The 27,990-nt window shown below is 35.4% G+C and overlaps 2 protein-coding genes across 2 annotated transcripts in view; both read right to left on the reverse strand.

Moving 5' to 3' along the window:
* The window catches only part of LOC102801023 (uncharacterized), a 30,564-nt gene extending 19,259 nt beyond the window's left edge, over window positions 1–11,305 (reverse strand). Inside the window, exons 1-6 of the mRNA XM_085504006.1 lie at window positions 11,251–11,305; window positions 8,284–8,577; window positions 5,365–5,625; window positions 4,241–4,372; window positions 2,599–2,748; window positions 52–204 (exon numbers count right to left, since the gene is read on the reverse strand). Of these exons, the coding sequence (XP_085360132.1) occupies window positions 52–204; window positions 2,599–2,748; window positions 4,241–4,372; window positions 5,365–5,625; window positions 8,284–8,577; window positions 11,251–11,305 (1,045 nt within the window). The remainder of the gene's footprint in view (window positions 1–51; window positions 205–2,598; window positions 2,749–4,240; window positions 4,373–5,364; window positions 5,626–8,283; window positions 8,578–11,250) is intronic.
* A 14,670-nt stretch (window positions 11,306–25,975) lies between these two features.
* LOC146738984 (uncharacterized) lies at window positions 25,976–27,286 on the reverse strand. Its single transcript, XM_085504007.1, has one exon. It carries the CDS (start codon window positions 27,284–27,286, stop codon window positions 25,976–25,978), a length of 1,311 nt encoding a protein of 436 aa, XP_085360133.1.
* Between the last annotated feature and the right edge of the window lie 704 nt (window positions 27,287–27,990).

A 27,990-nucleotide genomic window follows, 5' to 3' on the forward strand; every position in this document is an offset into this window, starting at 1 on the left:
GAATGCAGGTGACAGTAGTTTTCATATTGATGTGTATATGTGAAGACATACCTCTACAGTTTTCACCACCCCATCCATCATCACAAGTATCTCCACTTGTAGTACATTCTCCAGACACAAGTAGATCGTCATCTGATTTATTACATCCTTGGGTACAGTGACATGTCTGAGTACAACCAGCTCCATATTTCCCATCAGGGCAGTCTGGTCAAATATAAAGTAACACAAGACATGAATGTCACAGTCCCCGTCATTCAATTATAAAATACTCATGTTAAAATAATACATGGAACATCTGTAAACAGGTGAATTAATATGTACTCTATGTGGGTACAACTCATCATACAGGGATTTCCCTTAATCAAGTATATTGTACTGATAACTTAAAACTTCCATTGACCCTTGTCCAAAATCTCAAGAGTACACAAGTGCAACCAAACTATGTGTCATACATGTATACGTGCTCAAGAAACTGCATTCATGAATCTGGGTATTAAACCTTATTGTACCTTTAATAAGAATTTGCCCTCTTTGTTAATTCAGGTCTTTGTACAATGTAAATTACCAAGAGCTGGGTTTGTTTCAGAATCACTACTATAATTCCCATCAAAATGTAGCCCTGACCCCCCTCTACAGTTTCCACTGAGATTCATAATGGTACAACCCATTTATCCACTGCTGACAACTGAAGCTATATTTAGACCACACATGTCAATAATAACTTTATTACACACAACCACCATCCCTTGAGGGACGGTGACACAACTATAAAGTCATCTGTGTGCCTGGCCAAAATTTATAAACAGTAACTGCAAAATGTTTTCACTGATCTTCAACTTTGTGACCCGGTATCTCAGTGATGCACATGGCTCTTTATAATACTGTAGAATACTTTATTTTCGCTGGAATAAATTTTCGCTGAAAAGGCTTTTTGGGCATTTTGTATGGAATTTATTTTCACTGATTTTTGATCAGTTTAATGTGAAATATAGGAAAAAAAGTATATTCCCTGGATTTTATTTTCACGGAATCATCCCTCCAGCGAAAATAGCGAAAATAAATTCCACAGATTTCAGCGTTCATTTGTCATAAAACCAAACAAAAACCAGACTGTGGTCTATTTCTGTCACTGATTCAGATCAAGGTCATGACGTCACTGAAAGCCCCAGCATTAAAATCTATTAAACCTAATTATTTATTCTGAGCATGCTCATTTGTTCTCTCAGTGTAGATGGGAGAGGTAGTTTATGATAAAAATCAGAGAAAAGATCCACTTAGGATTTTCAGATCTGGAAAAAAATCATGTGCATATTCAACAGAGACTTGTTCATCATCCTGCCAAGTTTCATCGATATCTGTTGCAGAATTTCTGAGAAAATGTTGGAGACGTAAAGGAAACAGGATAGATGGAAACTGGAAATAAGAAAGTAAACTCTCCTTTTCAGGCTGTACTGTACCTGAACAGGGACTAACATGAATAATCTCACAGATATTACTTGATTCTAAGGAACACTGACGAAAACTTTAACCTCTAACCACCAGACTTTATCAACCAAATTTGTCAGCACTTTTTTTTTATATTCTTCAATACACCTAGAATTGAACACTAATTTTGTCCCAATCTTCTCTTTTGTTATATTGAGATGAAAAGAGGGAGCATATAATGCAAGACATGGACATCCATATGGATCAGAAACACACATCATTACACTATGACAACCATAAGTACTGCTACATGTAGTTGTATTTATTCAACTTACCTGTATTGCAATCTAATCCTGTATACATGTATGATACAAGACATGAACATCCATATGGATCAGAAACACACATCATTACACTATGACAACCATAAGTACTGCTACATGTAGGTGTATTTATTCAACTTACCTGTATTGCAATCTCATCCTGTATGTGATGCAAGACATGAACATCCATATGAATCAGAAACACACATCATTACACTATGACAACCATTAGTACTGCTAGGTGTGTTTATTCAACTTACCTGCATTACAATCTAATCCTGTATATGATGCAAGACATGAACATCCATATGGATCAGAAACACACATCATTACACTATGGCAACCATCAGTACTGCTAGGTGTATTTATGCAACTTACCTGTATTGCAATCTAATCCTGTATATGATGCAAGACATGAACATCCATATGGATCAGAAACACACATCATTACACTATGACAACCAGCAGTACTGCTAGGTGTATTTATTCAACTTACCTGTATTGCAATCTCATCCTGTATGTGATGCAAGACATGAACATCCATATGAATCAGAAACACACATCATTACACTATGACAACCATCAGTACTGCTTGGTGTATTTATTCAACTTACATGTATTGCAATCTCATCCTGTATGTGATGCAAGACATGAACATCCATATGGATCAGAAACACACATCATTACACTATGACAACCATCAGTACTGATAGGTGTATTTATTCAACTTACCTGTATTGCAATCTAATCCTGTATATGACGCAGGACATGAACATTCATATGGATCAGAAACACACATCATTACACTATGACAACCATCAGTACTGTAGGGTGTATTTATTCAACTTACCTGTATTGCAATCTAATCCTGTATATGATGCAAGACATGAACATCCATATGGATCAGCAACACAAAACATCCTTTTTCGACAAGCATCTGTATTTGTTGATGAACATCCTCGACCACAATTTTTTCCCCATGTCCCTCTATATTGGCAACCTATAATATGTAATTTAAAATAATTAAATGTATATATTTAACACAAATAATAATCTGTGTAAATCATGTGTGTATCACTTGCATCTTTACTCATCTATAATCAGTATATAAATATATAGTCACATAATTTCAATGTTTCCAAATCACATGGATAGTTTGATGCCATAAGTTACAGCAGGCAGTAACTGTGTGGTTTATGCACTGGGTATTTGCATCTTACCATACTAGGAAATGCAAATTCCAAATATGGAATGATTAAATGTGTAAACATCCTCTAATAATAAAAACAAACTCCAGGGCTTGACCAGACCCAAGAATTTTGCTAAATCTGTTATAAACATTTCGGATTTTTAAATTCTCATGATGTATCCTTGAAAGGAAAAGATGTATATTAATAAGGTTATTATGAGGATACCACAAAGTATACACGCAGAGAGTATGTAGTCGCCTGACCTCCACTGCACACCGGTTGATACTCTTGCTATACTGTCTTCATGCATACATTGTGTACTTTGCTGTATCATATTATGTCTGAAATACCATACCATAGGTAGTTTATTTGCAAACTACTAGTATTGGTAATAGTCAGCAATGGCCTATGCACGATAAAAAAACGACTACAATATTTGAACTAAGCTTAGTCTAATAGATTTCCAAATTTTGGATTTAGATTCACAGCCATAAAAAAACAAACTAAAACAAAGAAGTCATTCAAACATTTTGATAGCTGATTTGCATAATTGTTGGTAGATGGAATTTTCATCTACACTCATCAAGGCGGATGGAAGAAATCACCCACATCTATCCAGACAACAGACACAATGGTCTAGCTAAGTGAATCTACTGTCTGTCGAGCTAAAAATGACAAAGATTTCGTCACAAACTGAATAAAGCCGACACAGGTCCACTCAAGGAAGCTCATGTCCAGCAGTCAAAAAACATTATGCATAACCAAGACGACAAGATGTTGCAATCTTTATTATCCATACCATGCTTGCACAGAGTAAATAGGTAGTAGCTTTATTACATTGTCAGAAGAAAACACAAAAGCTAAGAAGATGGCCATTGTCACAATAGAAAGAAGAACAAATCAAAGGGAAAAAGGAATACTGTGTGAAGTGGACAACATGGAATAAAGAGTATAGACAACATATTTGATAACGACATCTACCAAGGTCGTACAGACCCATTAGCTAAAAACAAAATAATGTGCATGATGTCGATACAAAGTTTTAGGAAAATCATTGAAATGTTCAAATGCTAGTCCATCAAAGGGCAATAGAACAAAAAAAGACAAATCGTGCATGTGTATGCTACCATGACTTGACTGTACCAAAATTGAACGACATTGGTAGAATCATGTCCAAGAAATGAAATAAATAGATGCCTGGATGGATGCATTGAACTCAAGACATCAATTTTCTGTTTTGTACAAGGTCCAACAAAATATTTTCAGTATAACTTCATTACATAGTGTCATTATTTATTTTACCTGTATTACAGTCATCTCCTGTAAATCCTGGTGGACATATACATTCTCCAGTGTCTGCATTACATATACCTCCATTATAACATGTAGGACAGTTAAATAGACATGTATCACCATATTTACCATTAGGACAACCTGTAATAATTAGAAGAAAAAACAAAATTAATGCTATTTTGCAACCTAAACTTTGTATGATGGAACAACATCCAGTGTTAGAATATATAAACTAACATTAGAGAGAATAACAATTAACTCATGGAATATGAACTAGCGGTTCATTGCTACAACTACTACCATTCTTCATGATGGCACACTTCTAGGAGCTGTCATGTGCAGATGTTCTCTGTGTCAAGTCAGTCCAATTTCTGCCACCTTAACTTAAACAGTTCTGAGCATTGTTGTTTTGATGCATCCAGACTTTTCTTTGCCAGGCAGAGTCCATCCCAGAGCTACTTACAAGATATAGTTTTGTTTCATTCTGAGTATATGTCCAAGTCATCCAATGCGGCAGCATTTCATTTCAGCTACAACACTATTGCAGCCAGATTTTCCATACAGAGCACTGTTTGAGATTGTATTTGGCCAAAAGATTGATAAACTTTATTGAGACATCTATTGAGAAAGGCTTTGTGTTGTTTCACGTCACTTTAGATCACTCACTAGCGTCAAACAGTAGAACAAAATTGATATATAGTTGAATCCTCATCCTAATGTTGTACTGTTACGACTTCTAGATGAGCTGTAACAGTAGTGAATGTTCCCTTGCCAAGTGATGTCCTCTGTTTGTGCTCTGTTGTTACAAATTAATCTTCACAAGTATGTAAAGGCTTTTACATAGACCAGTGAATCATCTCACACGTAATGCATGTGCATCAATAAATCTGTATTAGAAGATGCAGCTTCTATTGTACGAAGCAACAGCGAATGCAGCTTCTTTTAGAGCATCCTATACATATGAGAAATGCTGAATTGTTGCTTCTGTTTGGTTCTTAATTGTTAAAAACATTGATCTGACTTCTATTGAAGATGAGGTTTGAAATACAGATTTTTAGTAGGAAATTCACAATAAAAACAGTGTACCATAGAAATGTCTTATATTCAAGTTATGTAAAACAAAATGAACTTACTTCTAACAATAAGTCTCATAAAACCATGTAACCCATTTTGTCGTTGTTGTTGAGTAGTATAACATTCATAAATTCCAGCATCTGATGGTTTAGCTGATGTAATTATAATACTACTTTGTCCATTCCATGCTTCTATATCCACACCATTATGTTTCCATATCAATTGTGATTCTGATATTGATGTTGATTGTATGGTCATTGTCAGTGTTACATCATCTCCCCAATTCACTGTCTTGGTTTTATTCTCTGGGTAAATGTCAGCTGTGTAGAGAAATGGATCACATTATTCTAAATGATTGTATGGTCATTGTCAGTGTTACATCATCTCCCCAACTCACTGTCTTGGTTTGACTCTCTGGGTGTATTTCAGCTATGTGAACAATAAGTAGAAACACAGTTAATGCTTGGAACACACATGATATTATATACCTGCTACGATCTGTCTGAAGGGCAAAAAATAGGGGGTTACCAAAAAAAACACATTTAAAAACTGCATTTATTCAATGATCCATCAAAATCACCAATAAAGTGTTATTTAAAAAAAAGTTTTGACACTTTGCTCAAATATAACAAATATTTAACACATTAAGTGCATTGATTATACATTTTTTCACTTCCAGTCTATTTATTGAAGAAATTAATCTGAAAGGCCCAATTCAGCAGGGTTCTCCCCAGAAAAAATGCATAGCGCCGGGGCTAATTTGCATAATAATTTGCATATCATTTACATATCTTTTCTTCATTGATTAACAGAACTTATTTACATTTATATTTATATTAGTGAGCTCAGTCACAGGGCAAATATTTTTTTTAATGGAATCAACACATTATGTTTCACAATTTAGAAGAGTTTGAAACATTCTCGAAATACAAATGCTGCAGACTAAAAACAAACACAAATACATTATTGTTGCAATTTAATTGTTTTGTAAAACGTTGAAGGAAACGCATTCAAAACGTTAAACCAGATTTATGTTCACGAATCTCATAATTGTATTCACTCCAAAAACATTCTCCTTCAAAAAATCAATCACGTAATTAATTGACGTATTGTTGTAATTTATTATTCGTACCATCAACTTCTAAAACGTTTACAATTACAGTAATGAGCGAACAAATAAAGCTTCAAAACGATCATCAAAGTTACGACGTGACATAACTTACTTGGCCATGTTATACACCAGTTATAGCAATAATTCCTCAACAAATTTTACTTCTTTTTTTTTTGATATGAAATGTAAGTAAAATCCGACTTATTTTTATCGGGAGCGATTATTTTTGATCACTTGATCGCTTCGGTAAAAAAAAACAGACCCGCCATGATGTTTGTGAAACATTAGCATGTGTCCTTTGACCCGATGGGTCAAGAATTCCATTAACCAATCAAAATGCCGCATGGTAAGGCCGGTAGAACCCGAAGTTTTCCGAATGGTAGTGATCATAAAAATTACATTGCGGAAGTAAAGCGATGTCGTAGCACGATGTGTTGGCATCGATTTCAATTGAAAACTGCATGACAGCTTTCGAAAGAGGTGATTTGCAATTTTTAAAAGGTAAATTAGGTCTTGAAAGAAGAGTTTTTACATGATTCGAAATGATAACAGTTCAAATGTATTTTACCAAATCAGGCAATAAACACGTTGTTTTTTTCTTGAGTAGCGTGAACTGATCGTGAACTCCGATTTGACCATGTTATATCGAGGTGGAATTGATTTTGAAATAATTTTAGCTTTCAATCTAAAGACTGTGTCTATCGCAGAAAGTATTTACTTACAAACAAAGAGGTGCTAATTCCACAAATTTGACTAGCCGCTACGTATCGTGCGACTAGGTCTATTGTTTATAAATTATAATCCACGACTGGCAGGATGCGTGTCGGTCGGTACGTAATTACTAGTATACCAACAATCAGACAATAGTCCTCGTCGGAAGCATTTCCGTGTTAGACACTAATTTTGAGTGACGGTCGGGGCCGACCGGCGTGGCGAACAAAGCTTTTTCACATCTGATACTGGCATGTCAAATATGAAATCAAGCGCCGAGGTCCCACGTGAAGCGCCGAGATTCACAGGTATAGCGCCGCGGACCTCGGCGCTAAAAAGCCCTGGGGAGAACCCTGAATTCAGTCATATATAGTTGCTTGTTTATTAGAGATGTTCAAAATAATGTGTTGAATACAATTTAAAATTTGTAATTTAAATTTACATGGGAGGGGTGATAAACAATGGTGATCTATCTGTGAATTACACTTGCCCATCTACATCATAAAATAATCCCATAACCATATCTGAGAGACGGAAAGCAATCTCAGATATGTGAAAGGCGCTGACTCGTTTTATTTTCAGAAAAATATTTTTGATATTTGATATACTCACCTTGTGATGCTACTTGTACTATTTGTATCGACACATCTGTAGTATTACAGTAATATACACCCAGTCTACCTGTACCTGTAGGTAAGTTGAGCTGTATTGTATAGACATATCTGATGTTATGGTTTGATCTACTCACCTTGTGATGCTACTTGTACTGTTTATATTGACACATCTGAAGTATTACAGTAATAAACACCTGGTCTACCTGTACCTGTAGGTAAGTTGAGCTGTATTGTATAGCCATATTTGCTGTTATGGTTTGATCTACTCACCTTGTGATGCTACTTGTACTGTTTGTATTGACACATCTGAAGTATTACAGTAATAAACACCTGGTCTACCTGTACCTGTAGGTAAGTTGAGCTGTATTGTATAGCCATATCTGCTGTTATGGTTTGATCTACTCACCTTGTGATGCTACTTGTACTGTTTGTATTGACACATCTGAAGTATTACAGTAATAAACACCTGGTCTACCTGTACCTGTAGGTAAGTTGAGCTGTATTGTATAGCCATATCTGCTGTTATGGTTTGATCTACTCACCTTGTGATGCTACTTGTACTGTTTGTATTGACACATCTGTAGTATTACAGTAATATACACCTGGTCTACCTGCACCTTCAGGTAAATAAAGTCGTCTCGTAAAACCGTATAAGGATTCTTCTGTATACCCAATTGGTAATTCATCTCCTGTACCTGTATCTATTACTCTACCATATGTAAATGATGTACCAACAGTACTTTGAGCATCACCAGCAGAGTATCCACCAATGAAGTATCCTCCAGTCAAACTTGGCAATGCTTTTGCGGTGAAGAATGTTATATCTTGGTATGCAACTGCAAAAAATGACAATAAAAATGTTTAATGAATGCTTAAATTATACATGTAATGCAAGTAAATATTAATATGAATAAATTTGATTTGCACATTTTTACAACTGTGAATGCAATGTTCAACAGACACTCTATTAAGTGTTTCAACACATATGTTTGGATCCACCTGTACTTCATACCAAGTAACAATCCCAGTAAAGGTTTTCAAAAATTACTGAATTGAAAGATATCGTCAAAAAAAATATTTAAATTTAATAGAGGTCCACCTAAAGCAATATATACCACATATCGGCCCAATAGTAATTGAAGTTTTCAAGTAAAAATGAAAAGAAATTCCAAAAATATTCATTTAATATAGAAAATTAAAGATATCGTCACAAAATGATCACATTTCATAGAGGTCAATCCAAGGAACATATGTAGCAAGTATCAAAGCAATAGAGTTAACGCTTTACAATAAAAAGTCACAGGATGATGACAACCTACAATCACCTACGATACATGTATACCAACCACTCCACTAACTGTTCTACAAAGAAAGTTAAATTCAATTTGTTGGAACTTGGCATGTGCCAAGGATAGTATGGTTTTATTTCAGCTCATGCGAGAGCATTCACATGATGCAAGCACATTTATGCTACCCTATTTGTATGTCTACATAATATAATTTCATTGCGAGATAGTCAAATAAACATTGAAAAGAGTCGTTATTGAATACTGCATTCAATATTGAGAAATACTGACATCCCATAATACCAATCTTTGATTTGTTCATTTAAGCTTTTTTTTTTTTTTTCGTATTTAAGCACTTCTTCAAGTGAACACAGCGGTAAAAAGTAATCAGAGCCTGGTCCATACTCAACACATCTAACCACTGTATACTGTAAAATACTTTATTTTTGCTGGAATTAATTTTCGCTGAAAAGAGTTTTGGGGTGTTTTGTATGAAATTTATTTTCACTGATTTTGGACGAGTTGAATGTAAAATATAGGTAAAAGGGTATATTCATTGGATTTTATTTTAACTAAATCTTTCCTTCAGCAAAAATAGCGAAAATTAATTCCAAGCGAAAATAAAGTATTTAACAGTACCGTATGTATATTGGAAAATGCTCAAATAAAAAATCAAATACAGCCAGTATTGAATACTGCCCTCTATTTTGAAATAATACAAACGCCCCATAATACCAGTTCACTTCAATTTTACGTTTTCAGTATGTTTTTTCTTTTTGTTTCTAAAGTGATGTAAGTTCTAAGTTTATTGAAGGAGAAAAAAACTTGTTATTTCAGTCATAGCTCGGGTGGGGCTGGGACACAAAATGAAGCATTTACACATTTGATTCGCCGGGAAGATTGGATACTGAAAGATAAGCATTTTTCGCGTTTATTTTAAATCATTATATTGTGACTATCTGAGTATTATGGGAAACAACCCATATACTCATGTTTCTATGTTGCAGCATATGTGCCAAGATTTAATTCAGTCCCTAAAAAACTGTTGTCCAGGAACTGTGTCTAAGAGACGACGGCACATTTATAGCTACAATTAAGCTACTGTATATTGCAAGATTCAAATAAAAAAATATCTTTGAAAACAAATCACCTCAACCGTGGTGTTATACACCCAGCTGAGTTCCCGGATAGAACGATATACCGATATTTTACTTTCGAGCCGACGGTAATAATTGCAGTAGGCGGGTCCATAAGAGAACATCCTGGTTGTTGTTAGAAGTTGTCTAGTGTTACACTGATCACTCATAAGCATAATCCCTGGTAAAGACACAGAGTACGTTTACTTTTTTACGATTTTTTTGCAGCGGTAATGCTATCCTGGAGGGATTTTGCCATCACCCCTTTAATTGTGATGTTGAATAAAAGATTTTATATATGCTATCATCGAACTAAAAACACAAAAAATCAATCGTACTGCGTAGTTCCAAGGCGGAAGTACCGAACATAAAATCGAAAGCACAGTTTCCTTTAGCCCTGAGTACAGTCCTGTAGGTTGGCCTCCTTCCGCTGATCATTCGGCCCCCACAGTCCTGAGAAGTCGCATAGAGCAGGGATTCGACACTATTGTGAAGGAATGTATTGGGCGATTTAAGAGGCATTCAGCTTTGCAGTTAAAAAATAAGCAGGTCGTCACGTCTAACTATTCTGTATGCCTTAACTGGAAGTGAAATTACATAAGATTTTCTACTCTAGTCGATCAAATCGACATTTTCCAACGTCAACCGAAAGTATACACCGCCATCTTTTTCTTGACGTATTTATAAACAAAACGTTGTTTCGTTGCGTAAAACTAGTTTTTGCCAACGTTCCAGTGCTGTAGGTTCGTTTTTCGGCCGCAAAAAGGGTATTTGTGATCGCTGGATTTGATTGATAGATGTTTTAGCTGGTTACAATCATGTAAACTGCAGAACGGTTCTCCGCCATAAATTTGTAGGCGGGTGTCGAAACCCCGGTCTATGCGACTTCCCAGGACTGTGGGGGCCGAATGATCAGCGGAAGGAGGCCAACCTACAGGACTGTACTCAGGGCTAAGTTTCCTTGAACTCAAATTAAGTACACGGCTCTTCGCAGTTTACAGACCTAACGGGCCGTTTAACACTAATACATGGCACAACATATACGCACAACTCGGTCCTGAGTGCCATCAAGTTAAAATAAACGTACCTGAAACTGAAATTTTCAGAACGACGAAAAATAAAAGTGGCAGCCTCGTAGCCATTGCTGTCGTTCGCGTCCAATAGATAAGTTTACTAATTTGCATACAATCACGTGATATCGAAAACGTTGTACTCTAGTTTCCTTTTTGAGGTATAGTGCCTGATAGAGGGCTCACTTCAAGTTGGGTATTCAAATCCAAGATGGCGGATGTTGACAGCGCCACTACATCTGCAGTGCTGGTGAGTGTGACTTTTAATTTACTATGTTTACGTTGTAATGCAAGATAAATCAAACACACTTATTTCAGGAGGTAAATAACCTCCTATTATGAACCTAGTAAGACATGATATAATTCGAACATATTAGTGTAAGTGTAGAATCGGGCCACAGTTAGTGTGGGGTGAAGGTTGCAGAATTCTTCACTGACTGTGTACATACATACCACAGTCACTTGGGGGCTGAAAATCAATAAATACTAATTTTCAAAAAAAAAATCGGCAGAGCTCCAGAAGGAGTACCTACACTTTATGCAATTTTTTTTATATTATGCTAATTTATTCATGACGTAGCAGTTTCTGTGCTCATGAATATTCATTAATTTGTGGGTCAATACATTTTAAAAGGGGCGATATATTATTTTTGGGGGAAGAGTTAGAAAGGGGGATTAGCAATCCTTAGGGGGTCAATACAAAAGAAGGGACCCTTTTGGAGAACAGCCATGCTCCTGGTGTCTGTTGTTGCACGTGACCTACAGCTGTCAACTGTGTTCGTTCTTCGACTGTGTTCGTTCTTCGACGACTTCGACTGGCTTCCATGTGGGGTAGTATACTTGTGTTCTGCTTGACTTGAGTTTTTGAATCCGCTGTTTATGTTTTTAACGTCTTTCATGTCTTTTGTAGGAGTGTCCAATCCGTGATTCGAACTTGCGATCTTTGAGTTCCCAGCGCACTGTCTTGTCCTCTGTACCACGAGTGTCTTCACACAGGAGTTAGGATTTAAGTCCTATTCATAGGAGCACTGTCTTCACTAGCATTCAAAAATCTAACTAAACATACTGGATTCGAACCAGCTATCGCTCACATTGCTGACATAGTACAAATCAACTGAGCTATGTGGGTAGTCATGCAAATTAAATAATTTGTTGTCATATTTAGCTTTATTGCCAAATGGCGTTTGCGAGAAAAAGATGGGCAGGCAAGGGAATTGAACCCAGGTCCTCCTAATCACTATGCAGAGAACTGACCCACAAGACCACATTGGATTGACTGGATGTGTTTGCATTTGATAAGACTATATAGTGTGTATATATATAGAAATACAACATATTTCTATTATTGAGTTACAATTGTCCAAAAAATTGCCAATTTTGTGTTTTTACTTGTGTAAACTATATGCATGCCATAACCCGTTAGTGTACATCTTGCCAATTGGGTGTTTGCCATTTGCGTTGCCCATACCTGACCGGACCCTAACCCTAATGTCAAGACACATTCCTGTTAATAATTCCGTTGCCCATACCTGACCCGACCCTAACCCTAATGCCAAGACACGTTCTTGTTTATAATTGCTCAATAATGATACTCTGTTGTGCACTGTCTGCGGGTAAGTTGCATTGATGTCAACTGATTAAACAAGTCGCATTTAAGTAATTTCCACTATTAACAAGTGGTTAAATTGTGACAATAAATGTGTGGACAAATATTTGAGATTAATTTTGGTGTAGACAACTCTCGTTTAATTATTTTACACCATTACAAGTTGTTAAATTGAGAGAATAAATGTCTCAACAAATATTAAATACTTAGTTTGATGTAAACAACTCACGTTTGATTAATTCCCACAATTACAGGTTGTTAAATTGAAAGAATAAATGTGCGGACAAATATTTTAGACTTATTTTTGTGTAGACATCTCTCGTTTGATTAATTCCCACAATTACATGTTGTTAAATTGAGAAAATAAATGTGCGGACAAATATTTTAGACTTATTTTGGTGTAGACAGCTCTCGTTTAATTATTTTACACCATTCCAAGTTGTTAAATTGAGAGAATAAATGTATGGACAAATATTTTAGACTTATTGTGGTGTAGACAGCTCTCGATTAATTATTTTACACCATTACAAGTTGTTAAATTGAGAGAATAAGTGTGCGGACAAATATTTTAGACTTATTTTGGTGTAGACAGCTCTCGTTTGATTAATTCCCACAATTACAAGTTGTTAAATTGAGAGAATAAATGTGCGGACAAATATTTTAGACTTATTTTGGTGTAGACAGCTCTCGTTTAATTATTTTACACTATTACAAGTTGTTAAATTGAGAGAATAAATGTGCGGACAAATATTTTAGACTTATTTTGGTGTAGACAGCTCTCGTTTAATTATTTTACACCATTACAAGTTGTTAAATTGAGAGAATAAATGTGCGGACAAATATTTTAGACTTATTTTGGTGTAGACAACTCTCGTTTAATTATTTTACACCATTACAAGTTGTTAAATTGAGAGAATAAATGTATGGACAAATATTTTAGACTTATTTTGGTGTAGACAGCTCTCGTTTAATTATTTTACACTATTACAAGTTGTTAAATTGAGAGAATAAATGTGCGGACAAATATTTTAGACTTATTTTGGTGTAGACAGCTCTCGTTTAATTATTTTACACCATTACAAGTTGTTAAATTGAGAGAATAAATGTGCGGACAAATATTTTAGACTTATTTTGGTGTAGACAACTCTCGTTTAATTATTTTACACCATTACAAGTTGTTAAATTGAGAGAATAAATGTGCGGACAAATATTTTAGACTTATTTTGGTGTAGACAACTCTCGTTTAATTATTTTACACCATTACAAGTTGTTAAATTGAGAGAATAAATGTATGGACAAATATTTTAGACTTATTTTGGTGTAGACAGCTCTCGTTTAATTATTTTACACCATTACAAGTTGTTAAATTGAGAGAATAAATGTGCGGACAAATATTTTAGACTTATTTTGGTGTAGACAGCTCTCGTTTAATTATTTTACACCATTACAAGTTGTTAAATTGAGAGAATAAATGTGCGGACAAATATTTTAGACTTATTTTGGTGTAGACAACTCTCGTTTAATTATTTTACACCATTACAAGTTGTTAAATTGAGAGAATAAATGTATGGACAAGTATTTGAAACTTATTTTGGTGTAGACAACTCTCATTTGATTAATTCCAACGATTACAAGTTCTTAAATTGACAGAATGAATGTATGGACAAATATTGACCATTATATTTGTGAGTAAATACCTGTTGTTTAATTAATTTCCACCTCTACAAGGTTGAGAGAATAAATGTGTCGACAAATATTTGATACTTATTTAGGTGTAAGAACTCGTGTTTGACCAACTTCCACCATGGCAAGTTGTTAAAATAATGAAATAAATATACTGGTATCATTGGATATTTGATTTAATTGTGAAACTTTCTAACAAAATGTTAACTGCTGGCTTCGAACCCTCAATCAACAATTCCGCAGACACGGTATATATTCAACAACACCACAGAAGATATTCGTCTGTTGCCTGAATTGTTTTCGTAATATAGGGAACGCCATTGACACTTTAACAAAACTTACCTTGACTTGGGTCTTGTTTATCTCTTGTCACAATCTGGAAACTGTTGAACAAATTGCACGTCGTTCAGTTTAAAACGTTAGTTATTTTATTATTTATTCATTCAGTTTTGTATGGTGGAGTTTTGTGAGGTTTATTATTTTTTTGCGACGTTCTTTGTTTACTTGTTTACGGTTTGAGAGATTTCAGTTTATTTGATTTACGTTTTTACGGTAGCTCTGAGCGGGACTCGAACCCACTGTCTTTTCAAGCTAATTTTGTTTTATTTTGATGGCACGCTTGTGTACCACGCCACGACGTTGGTCGTTAAGTGGTGTTCATTTTTCTAACTACTCCAGTGTTCCGATGAGTTGAACGGAAAAGCCAAAACGATTGCTGGTTTCTGATTGCTTCGGTTCTGGTGAGTGTGTATCTAGTGTGATTCGAACCCATGTCGTTTGTATTGGGCGTTTTTTTATTTCCCATGTTAGCTACGCCGTAATATGCAACCACTTCCCCGTTTTATTGTGATTTTGAGTGTTTAATGATGTCTTCCCCACGCGTCACGCCATGACCCAGTTTCAACCACACGGCCATTTTGCAACACAGTTCGTGACCCTCGGCGTCACCCGACTGACTATATGAGCGTTCTCTTCAACTGTTAAGCTAGTGGGATTTATTACCGTTATTATCATTATATTGTCACGTGATTTGTTTTACCTTATGTGTAATGTCTTAAGTATCTTTATTGTAATTTGTATATACCAATTCGTATATACCGAGGAAACGACCCCGATTGAAGGTCATGTATTTTATGACGTCACCAATTCGTGTGTAGGTACTGCTTCTAGATCTGTGCCAAAAAATCATCCGCTATACGTATATAAATAAACAAGTTGTGAAACACGGCACCTAGTAAATCGACACCCTGTCGGTTTCAAATGTCGATTTCTTACCTTAAAATGCGAAACAAACATTTTAGAGGGGATCAGGTGTTACATTAATAACCATTGTTCATAATCGCTAACTTGGTTTTATTCAAAACTGCACAAATCCCGCGTTTTCTGATGATATCCGACGATTTCATGAACGAAAATGGCCAGCAGCCAGAATCAAGGGGGATTTGCACAGAGTTCTGGGTAAATCAAGGAAATACTCGCTGTTACGGCACGCCTGATTGGCTGAAAATGAGTATGCGCACTTGATTTACCCAGAACTCTGTGCGAATCCCCCTTGATTCTGGCTGCTGGCCATTTTCGTTCATGCAATCGTATATCATCAGAAAACGTGGGATTTGTGCAGTTTTGAATAAAACCAAGTTAGCGATTATGAACAATGGTTATTAATGTAACACCTGATCCTCTCTAAAATTTTTGTTTCGCATTTTAAGGTAAGAAATCAACATTTGAAACCGACAGGGTGTCGATTTACTAGGTGTCGTGTTTCACAACTTGTTTATTTATATACGTATAGCGGATGATTTTTGTTGTTGAAAATTAGTATTTATTGATTTTCAGCCCCCAAGTGACTGTGATACATACGTGTGTTACGAATCTGAATATGATAACATCACATTAATTTTCTCATTAAATGGCTTACATTCTGAAGGTAGTTGTCACAAAAATTTCCAATATAATGAGTCTTGAAAATAACATATTTAATCATGATTTATGATGTAACATACAAAGTTTGGTTAAGCTTAATTATACTATAGCTAGCTTAGCCTATCCGGATAGGAAATTCGCCATCACGTGTTTCAATGGGGAAAATGTCCACGTTTGTGGACAGTTACATTTTCTCGCAATTTTGGCAAATTTGAGACATTATGTCACTGTAAGTTCTCAGATCCAATTGCCAAACCCAAACTGTAGCAAATCTGATAGGTGGAATTTCTATAGAATTTTTTTGATCGCATTTTTTGATCAAAAACCCCCAATGTTTACATGTACATGCAAAAATCGGAATTGGAAGTGATAATGATTGTAAAATTTTAGTACTTTCTGTTCAACATTTTTGGAAAGCAACCAAACTTGATATCAATATACATGTTGGAGGTATGCTAGGTCCAGTTTAGTAAGTTTTTTGAGATTTTATGTCCTCATATTTAAGCTTCAAAAATATTTTTACATTGCGGTCTATGGTACTCCTGTCAGTCCCTAATATGCATAGCTACATGTGGTGTATGTCCTCAGTGTATGGGACTGACATGTGAGTATATAGCTAGCTAGGGTAGGGGTATATATAAACAGGGTGCTATGTTACTATGCATTGTATGTACACAGACAGGCTATTATGTACTTCAAATTTCTTTCCTCTAGCATTTCTTTTCTGTATTTGTCTATTAAGGTAGCGAGACTATTATTTGTGTTGAAAATTACGATTTTCACATTTATTTATTAATTGATGAAATGCACCATAAACTTTCATATGATAAAGTCAATATAACATAGAATGTCATGTAAGTTGGTTAAAATATAGATTTTCTGACGGGAAGCAAGGCAGCCTCAGTAGTGTTTTCCAAAATCAACAACACAGGTTTAATCTGTGTGCCTATAAGTTTCAAAGATAAACTCAAGACAAAGCAATGTTAGGATGTGTTATCAGTAGCTATCTGACACACAATGAGTGTTTCCAAACATTTGAGTGGTTTGTCTCCGCCCCTGTTTGTTTCACAGATTAGTCATTTGCATATGAATGTGTCAGACACAAGGTCACACAGCCACTGAAAAAAAATCATTGATTTTGGTGTTTTCATATGCCGAATTTATCCAATTATAGCTATCCCATTCCTTTATTTTTTTGGTTTCCAATAGCCTTACACATTTGGATGTCCCTACACATGGTAAAACAGACCTTGATGGGAAAACAAATTGATTGTGCCGATAAACAAGCTTGAAAATCTTTGCTGTTACTTCATCGACGTTTTCTAGGAGTTTATGTTTTTCAAAATACAAGGTCTTTAACAAAAAATAACGTATACTTATTGTCGTCGGATTAACACCAAATTTTCACAGCTTGAAGGTGACAATGAGAGGAACTTGAATGTGTCCAGACAAACTATTTCATCGATTATTTACCAACAAGTTGTTGTTTGAGTTGGGGGCAATGTGACTAAAACAGTAATTGAAATTCAGGACACTATTTTTTAAAACGCATTGCTTGAATAAAACTAACCAGACACATTCAATTTACCAGACTATTGAACAACTAGGAAAAGTGAAAAAAATACTTCTTATCGCCAGCATAAATGCGTAATTATTTTTTTTACAGAAAAAGTAATTTTTCACCTTTGATTGAATAACATGTCGTAGATTGCAGATACGGGCATGCAAAATACACTTGTGAAAAGCTTGAAGTCTGGCGATTCTAAAAATATATACTTTCCCGGGTCTATTTGTAGTCATTTAGTCACAATTAGAAGATAAAAACAAGTATGCAAATAATAGTCCCGCTACCTTAAGACACAGTTCTTTTGTTGTTTCTACAGATTACTGACAGTAGTCAAAGCAATTCAGTGCAACCAATCAAGCCAGAAAAGTTGAAACTTGCAGAATTGAACGACTGGTTGAAGTCTCACAATTTACCGTATCATAACTCTTGGAAGAAGTTACAACTTGTGCAAAAGTAAGGACTGTGTGTGGTGTAGTGTACATAAATTTAGGGGTCGTTCCCCCTTTTTTTTTTATGTACAAACGTAAAAGGGGAGGGGGTAAAAATTATCTCAAAGTATACTTGTGTATGAAAAAAATTTGTAAAGAGTGGGAAAATCTGAAAAACGTAATTGGAGGGGGAAGGGGGTCAAAAAGTAACGTACGTTTTGTATGTATGAGAAAATGGCGTATGACCCTTTACATGCAACATGTATTACATGTTATAAAATTATTTTTCTTACATTATTCTTGCATTATTTTCTCTCATTTCTCGAGCAACAAGTAATAGGCAATTATTAATCTAATTCGTACATGACAATAATATAATTATTAGTCCCCGTTCGGACGCAGTCCGAAAACGGGGACTTATGTTTTGCCCTGTGTGCATCCGTCCGTGCGTCCGTCCGTGCGTCCGTCCGTCCGTGATCACCTGTATCTCGAACATGCATGGACCGATTAAGTTCAAACTTCACTCATACATCACACATTATATGGGACATATGCACATGCATTTTTTTCATGATCCGATTAACGATAGCCGAATAGCGGCCATTTTAAGGCCGAAAATGCATCAAAATCGCACATTTTCACCATTCCGGACCCGGATCTCAGTTATGCATGGACGGATTTTGTTCAAATTTGGTACATACATTAAACATAATAGGACCTTGATGCACGTCTTTTTTTTTTTTTCGGATCAAGTTCGAAATGGCCGACTGGCGGCCATTTTGTTAAAGAATTCAGTTCTGGATCCGTATCCAAGACATGTCTGGATTGATCAAGTTCAAACTTCACACACACATGGTACATCATGTCACAAATAGATATGTGCATTTGTTTCATGATCTGCTTAACAATAGCGGAATGATGGCCATTTTAATGCCGAAAATGCATCAAAATCACGTATTTTCACAATTCCAGAACCGGATCTCAGTCATGCATGGATGGATTTTGTTCAGATTTAGCACAATGTGTTGTACATATGCAGGTGCATTTCGGTCATGATCTGCTTTGAATGTATATGTCACTCAAATATGAACGGAACGGGGACGTGTCATTGACAATGACTTGTTATGTATGTTTCCAAACAGAGAAAATACCAAATAGCTTTTATTTTATCCCAAGTATAAACCCATAAAAAATGGGGAAAAAATGATGCTTTCATCTGCGTGAAAATGTAAAGGCTTGAGTGCATTTGTCAGCAACAAATAGAAACATCCGTTTGAAAACCCCATCTACATTACGCAGAAGTTTACCATACACACTGCAATGCTGTATGGATAAGGGTGTTTAGAGTGCAATTGTACAAAAATAATGCATGTGTGCTACTTAAAGTGTATTTTATCTAAAACCTGATATAATTGGTCAGTGTGTGCACCATGAGTAAGCAGTGTGTATGGATACTTATTAATCTTTTTAATTGAATCATGTGAATCCAGAATTAAGAAATGGCACAGGAAACAGGTAGTTTACAAGTAAGAAAATAAGTTTTCATTTATTACCATATTAATGGAATATTTATTTTTCATTTTTCAGGGTTAAAGATGCCATTGCTGCTGGAGTTCAACCACCTATTCCCAAGAAGGGTACCAAGGCATCACAGAAACTGTCATACCCAGCTGCTGGCACAGGCTGGGGGAAAAGCTTACACAGCATCCGGGTAACTACCAAGATGGTTGATGAATATGTTGCACAGCACAATACAAGTACATTTCAACGCCAAGATCTGTCAGCACCAAGTGTGAAATTAAAGGCACTGAAATTTGCAATTGAAGGATATCTATCAAACATTCTAACTTATCAATCTAACACTGTATTCATAATTTCTCGTTGCTTCCGTTCATTCGCAAAAATGAACGTCCACATGTAGTCAAATGCACTTTGAGAAATAGTCAAATTCCACATGGTGGTTGTACATGTAGTGCTGGAGATGGTGGCCATTGTAATCATGTATTGGCATTATTATACACTCTATGCACATTTACAGATAATAAGCTGACTGTAGTACCTGATGATGTGACCTGTACATCAATGTTACAACGGTGGCACAAACCTCGTGGAAAGAAGATAAACCCAGAACCTATTGACAATGTAGTGATAAAGAAAATTTGTTTGCAAGAGGGATCAGCTATTTCAAAACAGACTAAAGGCATTCAATCAACTTTATATAGAGCCACTCGTGATTCCCTTCTGCATGACCCTCACTTAGTCCAGCAGTCAGCTAGAGAGTTACATGAAATAAATCCACGAATTCCTGCTGCCTACATGTTAAAACCAGCAACTATGTCAACCATATACACTGCAACATTGTTTGGGGCAGTTGAAAAGGGCTCACTGCTATCTTACCAGTATCGCCAAGAAGATCCTGTTGATATTCCCACAGTTGGAAACATTCCACCACACCGCGGTCCCTTACCCCAACCACTGTTGTACCCATGTTTCCCTCTGAGACCAGTTCCCTTGTATGCATCATCCAGTGTTAATGTTGCAGATGTAGATGCAGAAAAATACCAGGATCTGCTTGAAAGCCTGATTTTAACAGATGGTGAATCATTCGACTTGGAGCAGAAAACGCGAGATCAGTCGAAGAGCGAGTTGTGGAAAACATTGCGTAAACATAGAGTAACTGCTTCTATGTTTGGGAAGGTTTGTCAGGCAATGGACAAGAAAACCAGCAAGGCCAAAGACAACATAATTAGAGACAAAATTGAGCCCAAGGCACCATCAAGTTTTGTGTAAAGGATGTTTGATCATGGTTTGAAAATGGAGCCAATCATAGCAGACAAGTATGTTGCCTACATGCACAGCATTGGGCATCCCGTACAGGTCTTTGACAGTGGACTTGTCATAAATGAAAATAATCTGTGGCTAGCAGCATCACCAGACAAAAAAGTTGTCGACATGACTGAAGAAAATCCATTTGGCCTACTTGAAATGAAAGCACCTGCCCTCTTGAAGCTTGCAACTCTCCAACATTTTACCTGGAAAATGTGAATGGGTTTCCTAAGTTAAAAAACAACCATGGTAATGGATACTTTGAACAGGTTCAAGGGCAGATGGCCTTAACATGTGCAAATTGGTGCGATTTTGTGGTATGCACAAAAAAAGGCATGTCTGTTGAGCGTATACGATTTGATCAGTCTTTCTGGCTTGACAAGGTACAATGTCTAGAAGAATTCTTTTTCAAACACTTTCTTCCAGCATTACTTGGAAAACATGAAGATTAAAGATGTAGTCAAAGCTCACAAAAATGCATTTGACAGGCCAAGGGCATTGAATATCATGAACCTTAAAGGGACATTCACAGATTCTGCAGTGAGGGTTGGTGAAAATTTTAGATTTTTGTCTTTTTGGTCTTATATGGTTGCAAACTGATTAAAAACAAGAACTGCCAAAGCAGACTTGTATATACAATTCAGAAGTGCCAAAAAAACACATGTTTGAGTTTCTTTCGGGGTCCTGAAAGAAAAGATAACATTATAGCCAATGGAGAAATGTAATACACATAATAATACATAACTTGGCAATGCAAAGTTAAAATTGACTGAAATTTTGGAAATAAGGTTTTCTTGGGTGTATCTACTGATACATGCCATTAAAAGTGGGGGTCAAAATCAGTGAATGTCCTTTTAACTTTGCCTATAACAAGTTGTAAAACAGGTTGACATTAAACTTTACTCACAGACAAATGTAGAGTTAAAAGTTAAGTTGAAATGTTTATTTCAGTATTGTTGCTGTACACATAGTTATATGAAAGTGGTACACAAAATTTTAAAATACCGTAAGCAAAAATAAATCAATTGAAATTGTCACAAATAAACTTACTTTGGGAAAAGTAACTTGCCAGTCATATTAAATGGGTTCTGGAGTTTTTCATACAAATTTGGCGTCAAACTATTCAGAACAGATGTTTTGCATTTCTGATTTTAACTTTCTGTGACCTACATGGAGTAGGTTTTGAAAAATCAGATCATCAGAAGTGGCATGTTACTTTGTGAATGAGTTTATAGGCCTATAGTAATGCAAGAAACATGCTGACAGTTCTTGACACAGTATTCCTCCCTGACCAATTTTGTGACTATTTTTATGTAATTTTTTCTCGTAAATGTTAACTCATTGGTGACTGGTAACTTGGTAAGATATGTTTATTGCAGGGGCAAGGAATTCAGTAACTTCACAGACAAATTCAGTAACTCATGACAAGTAGTTATTGATCAAATATTGATTTTATTTTCACACTTTTTGACTGTAACTCCACAACAGATGCCTCTACTGAAATAAAATGGAAATATCCATATGATAATTAATATACAAACTTGCTTTAGTATATGCAGGCTAATCAATTAAAATTGCTTTGCAACTGCAGGCAATCATTGTGAGACATTCTAACATTTACAGGGGGAACAACAATGATGGAAAAAATTGTTATTCATCACATTTTAGAAAGATGAAACTTATTTCACTGGAATAAAAAAGGGGTTGTGAAAAACAAAAACAACTTTACACCATCAGTTTTGCGATCATTGTGCAAAATTGAGGGGATTTGTTTTGTGCCTCTGTATGAAATACCTCGGCTCCAAACCAATCCCGAGCTGATTTTACTCAATGACCACAAAAAAGATGGTACGCAGTTATTATTGTATAAAATGTTCCATTGCAATAATTATAAGTAAATAATCAAGAGAGCTCTGCAATGAAATTAATTATACAAAATAAAACACACTGAGTAAACTGATGAGGTTGTACAATGTTTTTTATTGCTGTTAGTCTACAGAAAATCTTTTTCTCCCACCCGCTATTTTATGGGCCTACATGTGTGCGATTCTACTGTTTTTTGTCAACATTTTCTTTGCCTATATACAGGTACAATTTGGTAAAATTGTGTGAATTGATAAAACACTGAATATGCAAATGATGGGTTACATGTATGTGCCTAAAGGGTCACAAGGCATCAGGGGTAGCACGAGGCTGCTTTTTGGAGTCCTGGACTCGCCCAAAACCACTTGGGACTCGTTATTTCTGCCTATTTTTGACTCCTGTGTGCGAAGCACAAAAAGGGAGTCTTTGCAGTTAGTGTGTCTGTCTGTGTGTGTGTGTGTCTGTGTCTGTGTGTGTGTCTGTTCCACTGATATCTCAAGAACCATACATTGATTTTTGATGAAACTTGGTGCATAGATGCTCTGGGCCAATGCGCAGATTTGTTTAGGTTTTGGTAAAATCCATGCATATTAATTACATAATTTGCATAATTAATTTTCAGCTATTGATATTTCAAGTAGTAATCATCACATTTCAATGAAATTTGGTACATAGATGTCATAGGACACTGCAAAGACCAGATAGTTTTTAGGATAATATCAGTACATATTAATTACCTAATTTGCATAATTAATTAATTTTCAGCTTTTGCTATTTCAAGTAGTAATCATCACATTTCAATGACACTTGGTACATAGTTACTTAAGGACTGTGCAGACCCCTGATTAGTTTTAATTGGATATCAATTACCTAATTTGCATAATGTTCCACTGATATATAAAGAACCACGAATTGGATTTTAATGAAACTTTTAAAGAGAACTATGCAGAGACCCAATTAGTTTTTGGTAAATATTTATGCTTATTAATCACCTAATTAACATAATCAATTAACACTGATATCTCAATTACTGATCATCACATTTGAATAAAATTGGTACATAAATTCTCTAGACAGGCATGATATTAGTTTGGGATTAAAATTTGTTCATATTAATTCTCTAATTAGCATAATAATTCATAATTTTTTTGTTCTGTTTTATGGTTATTTCAGCTGCTTTCTGTAGCACCAATGTTTATATATGTTTATAAAGCTTATAATATAATAATTATAATAATATAATTACAGAATAAAGATGGGATTTTTTTATTTTGCCCATCTTTTATCATGTCACAATGGAAGGGCAGTCAATATTTTGAGTGGTGGATGTCGGCGTGGCCGGTATCCTCCACAATACAAATAGTAGCTGCCCATCCATTATGACACAATAAAAGATAGGCAAAATAAAAAAATCCCATCTTCATTCTCATTCTTGTTTAGGTTTTAAATGATTTTCACCAATTTAACGACTTATATTTTCCCAAAACGTAACATTTCATCATCATTTTAATGCCACGACCCCTCTGAAAAGTAATGATTCAGTCCACAGAGTCTGCCCATCTTTTTTTCTTTGATAAGAGGTGGGCTACAACCAATGGGATGACTTGTTTATATGGTAAACCCTACCCCCTGAATAAGAATATAATAAAATATATGTTTAAATTAGTCTACATTTTAACTATTATATTCTATTAGAATCCAAATCCAGTCTCATTTCTAAAAAGCACATCAAGAACATGGGATGCCTCATAAATTGTTACATTGTACAATGTCCTAAACAGTACTTTTTTTTAAAAAGCAGAAATTAGTATTCAATTTTTATTTGAGATCTGTTCAAGGTATATCTACAAAAGTATTTTTTCTTGCAAAACAATTCAGTAACAATAACCTACTGTACATATATTTCAAGAAAAAAGTTGTGCTTTTTCATGTTGTTTTACCAAGTAAAGTTTGGAAACAATATTGACCTTAATCAAACATGTACATGTCCAGTGCTCACCAGTGCAATATAATATCTTAACTCAATAACATTTTTTGAATATTTATATCTTGAGAAATACAAAAAATTAAAAAATGAGTCCACTGTCATTTACCGTATAACCGCCCAGGGCCCTTAACAAAGTCATTTTGTATGGGCCCTTATTTTTGAAACTGAAAGAATAAATTTCGAGTAAAAACAACCCCCTCTTCAAAGCAAGAACTTGCCCTAAATACCATGAAAAACTATTTTGTTGGAGTTTATTACCTCACATACATGATTGGAACCTACCGAGTGCAAATATCATGTACCATGTTTCACAAAAAAACTTGGGTGGGCGTTTATAAGGGCATGGGCCGGTTATTGGAATGAATATGGTACATGAATGACACTTTTTGTTACAAGCTCTCTCAAGATATTTGAAATGAAAACAGATTTAATTGTATGACACAGGTCTAAATAGTAATTTCATTTTCTTATTATTCCAATTTCGCAAAATATCAAATATTAAAAAAAAATGAGTTAAGTATAATACGAAATGTAATCAAAAATAGCAACTCGATTTTCAAGAGCCTTACAGACGGTACATGTACCAACACCTTCCATTCAGTACTAACATTATAATTTATATTACAGAGCTAACATTGTCAATGACACACACAGAATGATCTGAAAGAAGTGGGTTCTGAAAGTTTGTCAGGATTGCACATACTGACCAAATCTGGTTGATGGAACCTGTCATATTCAGAGGAATTGGTGTGTCAAATATGTGGAAGTTCTTGATCCGATTTATTGCGCGCTCCACATGGATTCTTTCAGCTGCAATTTCTTGTGTTGCCAAGACTTCTTCCTCTGAAAATTGTCCCTTTCATTCCAGAAATGGAGGAATGTTGAGCCTCACATTTTTTGCATTTACTTTTTCCGACAACAAATCGTCAATGAGGAAACCTTTATCGGCCATGACAACATCATTGTCACTGAAGTTCATACCCAAAATTCCACTTTCCTCTGTGATCTTTCGGTCAGATACTGATATGGTGTACAATTTGCTGACAAATGTTACAGCTCCTGATGGAGCGATGCCAACCAGTCCTTTCACTGTACATGCATTTTTGTATTGGGAAAAGAACTCACTGTTAAGTACTAGGGTTGACGGTGTTTCAGTTTTTATTTCAGTACAGTCTATAATCACTCTGGTGGTTGGGAACTTCTTCCTAAAGCTTTCAGGCATAGTTTGATCTATGGTCCTGCAATCAAGCCACATAATTAGACATCCTAGTTTAAGAAACATTAAATTCACCCATGTTAAAATGTAGCGTGAAACAGTAGTTGTACTGATGCCAAACAAATGTGCAAGATGGAGCTCTGAGAAACCAGTTCTTAAACGCACAAGAGTTAAAAAGAACTGTTCCTGGTAATCCAGAGCTGGTGCTGGTCCTTTTTTGTGTGGTTGTGGCCCATCACAGTAGGAATGGTCCTCATGTTCATTTGCTGTTGTAGCAGTCCTTTTACATGAATACAACTCTATGTTTCCACCATTTTGCCCAGGATCTAGTAAATTGTAGATGATAGTACATACATTGTATGTGAACCCGGTGTAAAACTCCATTGATGAGTCATCGTTCTTAAACGTATTGAGTCTAAAGTTCAAACTGTTCTTGGCTCTTTCTTTTGCTTCTTCAAGTTCTTTTTGAAGTGTCTTTACATGCTCAACATTTCTTTCAGCTTCTAATGATGCTTTTTTTATATTTTCCATTTGGGTTTTTAGTTCCTCATTTTCTTTGCGCAGGATATCATCAGGTGTTTCTTCGTCTTGTTCAACATTGCTTGTACCTTCATATTCTTTGTTTTGTTCAAAATTAAGACAGCGCTTGGAAGGTAGTCTTCTTGTTTTACCAATTTTAGGAGTAAAATCAAAGACGGATGGCACAGCATTAGGTCTGAGTTTGTGGTTAATAGGAAACTGGTCAACAGTGAAGTCATCTTCGTGAAAATGCAAAGAACATACTTTGGTATGTTTAGATATAGTAAAATGTTTGCCTGGGTCGCGTTTTATAGCATGAATCCATTTTAAACGTATCTGTTCCCGTGATGGTATCTTGTGGAAGCTAACTTTTCGGCCATCCTGTATTCTGTAACCGGCTTTTGGACATTCTGGAACGCAGCAATTGTGCACCATACTAGCTGTTCCTGAAAAATGAAAATACAAAACCAATATTAACACTGTTGTCAATTTAATCAAAGGCTAAAAATAAAATATACTACATGTATACATGTATGATGTACCTATAATGTACATGTACTATATACATGTACTAGTCCCAGTGACTTAAAGGGATATTCACAGATCCTGCAGGGAAGGTTGGGTGAACATTTTACATTTTGGGTCTAAATTGGTAGTGCAAACCCACAATTAACAATTTACAGTTATTTCACAGAAAACAACAACTACCAAAGCAGTTGCCCAGATAATTCTGTAGGGACAAAAAGTGGTCAACATCTGTGTATAACCCTTTATCAACAGGGGACCCTCATCATCTTTGACTTTGGTCTATAAAGCCTATTACAATTAATTCCGAGTTTCCTGTTCATCGCCCGCGTCAGCATATTTAATTATTTTGCATTTTGGTTAAAAAAACACGTTTAAATTGAAAAAAACAAAACGTTTCAAAAACACGTTTGAAATTCCTTTTGAAATTGATGCTTAATTCACCCCATTTTGTCATTTTTAAATCGCGATACACAATGTTGAATTATCGTAAACAATAGTCTCTGGATCAAGCTTGAGCTGGATTGGTAGACAACATTCTAAGGTTATCTAACTTTAAAAAATCTAAATTATGCAAATATTGGGCTCAATGAGTCTACACAGGCCTTAAGCTT

The sequence above is a fragment of the Saccoglossus kowalevskii genome, chromosome 9 (assembly GCF_978046115.1).
Source record: "Saccoglossus kowalevskii chromosome 9, keSacKowa6.1, whole genome shotgun sequence".
Lineage (NCBI taxonomy): Eukaryota > Metazoa > Hemichordata > Enteropneusta > Harrimaniidae > Saccoglossus > Saccoglossus kowalevskii.